This window comes from Centruroides sculpturatus, unplaced genomic scaffold (genome assembly GCF_000671375.1).
Source record: "Centruroides sculpturatus isolate CEXI.00-Female unplaced genomic scaffold, Cexi_2.0 scaffold128, whole genome shotgun sequence".
Classification (NCBI taxonomy): domain Eukaryota; kingdom Metazoa; phylum Arthropoda; class Arachnida; order Scorpiones; family Buthidae; genus Centruroides; species Centruroides sculpturatus.
Window position 1 is genome coordinate 206,474 of NW_019385268.1, and position 7,274 is coordinate 213,747.

The 7,274-nt window shown below is 29.2% G+C and overlaps 1 protein-coding gene across 1 annotated transcript; it reads right to left on the bottom strand.

Moving 5' to 3' along the window:
* Positions 1-1,544: 1,544 nt before the first annotated feature.
* Positions 1,545-6,698, bottom strand: LOC111636938. The gene is made up of 3 exons (XM_023382325.1): positions 5,094-6,698; positions 2,375-2,521; positions 1,545-1,816 (listed from the first exon to the last, which is right to left on the bottom strand). Exons 1-3 carry the CDS (start codon positions 6,337-6,339, stop codon positions 1,545-1,547), a joined length of 1,665 nt encoding a protein of 554 aa, XP_023238093.1. The 5' UTR covers positions 6,340-6,698.
* Between the last annotated feature and the right edge of the window lie 576 nt (positions 6,699-7,274).

Here is a 7,274-nt window from a genome sequence, read left to right on the forward strand (position 1 = left end):
TGTCTAGTGCAAAATCGTCTGACGAATCTAATGGCGTTTGAATTTTTTGTTTCTGACTGTAACTTTTCGTGTTATCGCAATCTTAAGGTTTAAAATTCGATTATGCGTAACAATCGGTATTTTCATAAGATCTGATTACTGTCGTATTCAGATTAAACGCTTATATATATAGCTAACATTTTTTTAACATATTATAGTGCAAAATCGTTTGACGAATCTAATGGCGTTTGAACTTTTCGTTTTTGACTGTAACTTTTCGAGTTATTGCAATCTTAAAGTTTAAAATTCGATTATGCGCAACAATCAATATCTTCATAAGATCTGATTACTGTCGTATTCAGATTAAACGCTTATATATATATATTTAAAAATTTTCAACACATTCTAGTGCAAAATCGTCTGACGAATCTAATGGCGTTTGAATTTTTCGTTTCTGACTGTAACTTTTCGACTTATGGCAATCTTAAAGTTTAAAATTCGATTATACGTAACAATCGGTATTTTCATAATATCTGATTACTGTCGTATTTAGATTACGCATTCTAGTGCAAAATCGTCTGACGAATCTAATGACGTTTGAATTTTTCGTTTCTGACTGTAACTTTTCGAGTTATCGCAATTTTAATAGTAAAGACTCGATTATCCGTGACTATCGTTTTTCCCATAAGATCTGATTACTGTCGTATTTAGATTAAACGCTTATATATATACCTAAAATTTTTATACGTATTCTAGTGCAAAATCTAATGGCGTTCGAATTTTTCGTTTCTGACTGTAACTTTTCGAGTTATGGCAATCTTAAGGTTTAAAATTCGATTATACGTAACAATCGGTATTTCCATAAGATCTCATTACTGTCGTATTCAGATTAAACGCTTATATATATACCTAAAATTTTTTCAACATATTCTAGTGCAAAAACGTCTGACTAATTTTACCAAGTTTACACTTAAAGATAAATATTATATTAAGCTTTAACCAGAATATCAAGATTAGACCGATATTAATTCAAACGATTATAAATTAACCAAGTTTAAACTAAAAGATAATAATTATTAAAACCAGAATATCAAGATTAGACTAACATTGAACCAAAAGATTATAAATTAACTAAGGTTAAACCAAAAAATATAAATTATATCAAGTTTAAACCAAAATATCAAGATTAGATGAACATTAAACCAAACGATTATAAATTAACTACGTTTAAACTAAAATATAGAAATTATATCAAGTTTATACTAGAATATCAGGTTAATGTCCAAGGTCGTAGACCATCATGGCGGCTTTTCCTGTTTTAGCCTCGAAACCGGACCGCTTTGGAGACGACGTGTCACGTGACGACGCGAGCGAACGGCGACGGCTGCTGCGCCGCGGCATCGCCGGCGCTGATTCCAGCAAACAAAAGCAAACAGTGGGGACGCACGTTCTAACTTAACCTATTCTATNATATTAATTTCTGTATTGTTGTATATAATTAAAACATCATCGACATATCTTTTATAATATTTTATACCGTGTATATTTCTAATTCTTTCGTCTATTTAGGTCATTATAATTTCTGCGAGTTTTGGTCCAATGACTGGCCCCATACTAATACCATTCTCTTGTGTATAATATTTTCCTTCTAATTCAAAATAATTACTCTTATATGCAAATTCTAACAGTTCTATAATATCAGGTTCTACATCTATTTTCTTAAGTTGATTCTCTATCAGTTCCCATTTTATTGATGGGTACATATCTGTCACATCTAGACTGGCTATTTTATATGTGTTTTCTATTTTAACACTTTTGAGATCATCAAGAAGGTCATCTGTGTTTTTGATAGAATATTTCGAGTTTTTGTAAACTTTGAGCTTTTGTTTCAAGAATCATTCTAAGTTATATAATACAGCAAATTTAAAGTCTACTATTAGTCTTACATTTTCATCTTTCTTATGGGTTTTAAGTTGTATATTTAATCTTGGTGTTCTGTCGTTATCCTCATACAGAATAAAATCTTTTTCATTTTTGGTAATTTTTTTAAGTTTTTGTAATTTTGTAATTCTATTTTTTAATTCTTCATATATTATATCTTCAGGGTTAATCGGTAGTTCTCTAAACTTATTACCTTTTACTATTTCAAGTTTTTTTAACTTTATCCAATCTAGGGTCACAACAATAACTTGTTTCGATTTATCTGCTCTTATAATATTTATCTTATTCTCCTTTAGAAAGGTATACAATTTTTCTATATCATTTTTATATTTATAATAATTTTTATCCTTTATCTTCATTTTTCCTTTTTCTTTCTTAGCATAACTTTTAATTATATTACTTAAGTTAATTTTTAGAATTCTACAATCCACTTCTGTTAGCTCATTGCACATACGATCTAAATTTGGCACTATGTCTATTACTTCCCAATCGTTTGGTCCATTAAAGTCCAAACCTTTTTGCATTGTCTCTAGGACATCATTAGGTATATCAATTTGTGTTTTATTCAACACTAAAAATCTTTTCCATTCCGATATCTCTTCTATAGAAGGATAGTTAAATTTTTTTTACCAGTTTTTTATGTTTGTTCAGTTTATATTTATCGACATTGTTTCCTTGTGGGTTTTTTGTTTTATCTCCTTTATCTTCGAAATTAACGTTCTTTTTCCTTTTGTTGTATTTTTGTAGATCACGTTTTAGTCTTCTGATTTTTATATATTTAAATTTTATAGCAAATGTTAATATTTTTTGATTTATATAATTTCTATCACGTGTTGGAGTACAGTCGACCCCCCTATAACGTACGTTCCTATAACGACAATTCCTATAACGTAGCGAANTTTTTTACTCACCTTTGTCCGCACTCATTCGCCGACTCTGGCGTGACGCGCAGGCGCTTGCGTCGTCACGTCACACGTCGCGCAGGCGCTCGCGTCGTCTCCAAAGAGGTCCGGTTTCGAGGCTAAAACAGGAAGAGCCGCCATGATGGTCTACGACCCTGGACATTAACCGAATATCAAAATTAGACTAACATTAAACCAAAAAATTATTAAATAACCAAGTCTAAACTAAAACTCATCCTAGACTGCAATTTCTTACTAACTAAACACACTCAAGAAAACCTTTAAATATGCAGCCGTAATAAATACGGCTGCATATATAAAGGTTTTCTTGAGTGTGTTTAGTTACTAAACTAAAAGATAGAGATTATATCAAGTTTATACCAGAATATCAAGATTAGACTAACATCAAACAAAAAATCATTATTTCTTTGCAGACACACTAAGGTGACATATATCAACACTTGGCAAATTATTAACTATTTATTCAGTTGGGACGCTTTTTTCATTTCGCGTTTCGGGCATTGGCCCCTCTTCAGCCAACTAGACATAAAAAATAAAACATGAGAAAAATGTACAAAAATACGCGAGTAAAACAACTCGTAGATAAAATGTTTTTTTAAAACATTTTTTAATAACCTACCATAAAGCACAAACCACTAGTGTACAGATGTCGTACAGAATGGACAGTTTATTATTCCATATACCACTTAAAAAACAAACAAGGTCGAGGATAACCATTTGACTACTGGCTTTCGAATATGGTATTCTTATACTTTATGCAAAAAATTCAAATAAGTAAATTGAAAATTACAACATATTTTAACAATATTTGCTTTACCTGTAGCCAGTATTCGTATATTGCACCTAAATTCATACAATAACTGTTGACACACTTTTTCCGAACAAGTTTCACTCATTCATCTTAGCGATATTATTTGGGTTGTCAATTCACATAGAACCTATTTAAAGCTATGACATTAGATTGTACAAACCACTACTTAATATTTGTATTACTTACAGTTCATATACACATCGCAATTCGTATATCAACTGCAGAACAAACAGGGTCGTAGATAACAACTTGACTACGGGGCTTTCAAATATGGCTTTCTTATAATTTACACAAAATTCAAATAAATAGATTGAAAATTACAACATATCTTAACAATATTTGTTTTTACCTGTGGCTAATATTCGCATATTACACCGTAATTCATTCAATAGCAGTTGTCGCCCTTTCTTTCCGAACATATTTCACGGAGTCATCTTAGCAATATTATCTAAACTGCCAATTTACATAGAACATATTTAAAGCCATTACATTAAATTGCACAAACTAGTAATTATTATTTGTATCACTTACAATTCATAAAGACATACGTTTTTAGTTGTAGCTTTTCGTTAAACCACTCCTGTGTACAATTTCCGCAACGACGCTATTTGGCAAACTAATTTGCATATTTAATTGAGCTGATTTTTGAACCAATTTCATAGAAGTAATAATAGAAGGTGGTATATAAACATGAATAATTATATTAATCTTAACTTAACTTATTACTTTACCTATATTTATATATTCATAAACGTTAAACTTAGGTAATTTTCTTCGTAATTACAACCAATCAGCATCAACATAGTTACAATATTTTTATCCAGTTCTCACTAATTTTAATGCTTAAATTTTTATTTATACAGTTATTATTTTTGTTTTTGATAATCTCGACGCTATCTTTGAATTTTCTGTTGTATGTTTTCTTCTCTGTGTAGAATCTGTGTATTAGCTTTATCTATATTGCAGTCGTTTAGTACACAATGATCATGGAATACAGAGTTTAATCGGTGGTACTTTAAATCAGACATATGTTTTTTTACTCTCAGTTTAAGTTTTCGTTTTGTTTCTCCTATATAAATGCTGGTGTTTTTACAGGTACATGGTATTTCATATACTATATTTTTCGTCTCTTCTTTATCTATTTTTTGTTTTTTTAATACACTGTTTGGCCTTTAATCTAGAGAATAGATTTTCATACTTGGGAGCAAGTTTCATATTTTTCTTCATTTCTGTATCTGTCTGCTCATACATATTTTTTATATATGGGAAACCTACATATTTATGTTTTGTTTTTCCATCGATTATCCTGGTTTTTGTATCATTTATTCCGGTAGTGTTATCTGTATTTTGCCATTTATTAATTAATCTCATTGGATATCCATTTATATTGAATTTTTTCTTTAAAGTATTTATATGTTTATTATTAGTAATTTCGTTACTGGTTCTATTTTGTATTTTCGTATACTCCATATGAAAACCATTCTTTTTAATATACATAGGTATATTAGAGTTGTATCTTATTGTAGTTTCAATTGAACACGGTTTTTTATAAGGTTCAACTTCTAGCTTGTTTTCTTTCCTTGTAATTACAACATCAAGGTATCGTATACTGTTATGAACATCATTTTCTTTTTCTATTGTAAATTGTATTTTTGTGTCTATGTTATTTATTATTTCTTCTATTTCCTTAATATTAATTTCTGTATTGTTGTATATAATTAAAACATCATCGACATATCTTTTATAATATTTTATACCGTGTATATTTCTAATTCTTTCGTCTATTTCGGTCATTATAATTTCTGCGAGTTTTGGTCCAATGACTGACCCCATACTAATACCATTCTCTTGTGTATAATATTTTCCTTCCAATTCAAAATAATTACTTTTATATGCAAATTCTAACAGTTCTATAATATCAGGTTCTACATCTATTTTCTTAAGTTGATTCTCTATCAGTTCCCATTTTATTGATGGGTACATATCTATCACATCTAGACTGGCTATTTTATATGTATTTTCTATTTTAACACTTTTAAGATCGTCAAGAAAGTCATCTGTGTTTTTGATAGAATATTTCGAGTTTTTGTAAACTTTGAGCTTTTGTTTCAAGAATTTTTCTAAGTTATATAATACAGCGAATTTAAAGTCCACTATTGGTCTCACATTTTCATCTTTCTTATGGGTTTTAAGCTGTATATTTAATCTTGGTGTTCTGTCGTTATCCTCATACAGAATAAAATCCTTTTCATTTTTGGTAATTTTTTTAAGTTTTTGTAACTTTGTAATTCTATTTTTTAATTCGTCATATATTACATCTTTAGGGTTAATCGGTAGTTCTCTAAATTTATTACTTTTTACTATTTCAAGTTTTTTTAACATTATCCAATCTAGAGTCACAACAATAACTTGTTTCGATTTATCTGCTCTTATAATATTTAACTTATTCTCCTTTAGAAAGGTATACAATTTTTCTATATCATTTTTATATTTATAATAATTTTTATCCTTGATCTTCATTTTTCCTTTTTCTTTCTTAGTATAACTTTTAATTATATTACTTAAGTTAATTTTTAGAATTCTACAATCCACCTCTGTTAGCTCATTGCATATACGATCTAAATTTGGCACTATGTCTATTACTTCCCAATCGTTTGGTCCATTAAAGTCCAAACCTTTTTGCATTGTCTCTAGGATATCATTAGGTATATCAATTTGTGTTTTATTCAACACTAAAGATCTTTTCCATTCCGATATCTCTTCTATAGAAGGGTAGTTAAATTTTTTTACCAGTTTTTTATGTTTGTTCAGTTTATATTTATCGACATTGTTTCCTTGTGGGTTTTTTGTTTTATCTCCTTTATCTTCGAAATTAACGTTCTTTTTCCTTTTGTTGTATTTTTGTAGATCACGTTTTAGTCTTCTAATTTTTATATATTTAAATTTTATAGCAGATGTTAATATTTTTTGATTTATGTAATTTCTATCACGTGTTGGGATATTTTCTATTATAGACTGTGGGAGAGACAGTGTTTTTAATTGTCTATGCTCCTTAAGGTGTACTTTTAGGTAATTTAAATCTATTAGAAGTTTGTCTATCTCACCTTGTATCTTTTCTTGATATTGAACTGTACACATGTTTTCCTTTTCTTCTGGTCGATAACTGCCGTTTCTATATTAACAATTTCGTTTGATTCTGATGAAACCTTGTTGTTGTTATTAAGCTGTTTCTTTGCAGACACACTAAGGTGACATATATCAACACTTGGCAAATTATTAACTATTTATTCAGTTGGGACGCTTTTTTCATTTCGCGTTTCGGGCATTGGCCCCTCTTCAGCCAACTAGACATAAAAAATAAAACATGAGAAAAATGTACAAAAATACGCGAGTAAAACAACCCGTAGATAAAATGTTTTTTTAAAACATTTTTTAATAACCTACCATAAAGCACAAACCACTAGTGTACAGATGTCGTACAGAATGGACAGTTTATTATTCCATATACCACTTAAAAAACAAACAAAGTCGAGGATAACCATTTGACTACTGGCTTTCGAATATGGTATTCTTATACTTTATGCAAAAAATTCAAATAAGTAAATTGAAAATTACAACAT

What these genes read in the sequence shown, in the direction of transcription:
- LOC111636938 (XM_023382325.1), bottom strand. Translation starts at nt 6,339, where the DNA reads ATGCAAAAAGGTTTGGACTTTAATGGACCAAACGATTGGGAAGTAATA. An exon ending in GAAAATACAAAATAGAACCA is followed by an intron (nt 2,522 to 5,093) that starts GTAACGAAATTA and finishes ATCCTTCTATAG; the next exon opens with AAGAGATATCGGAATGGAAA. An exon ending in CATAGTGCCAAATTTAGATC is followed by an intron (nt 1,817 to 2,374) that starts GTATGTGCAATG and finishes TCAAAAACACAG; the next exon opens with ATGACCTTCTTGATGATCTC.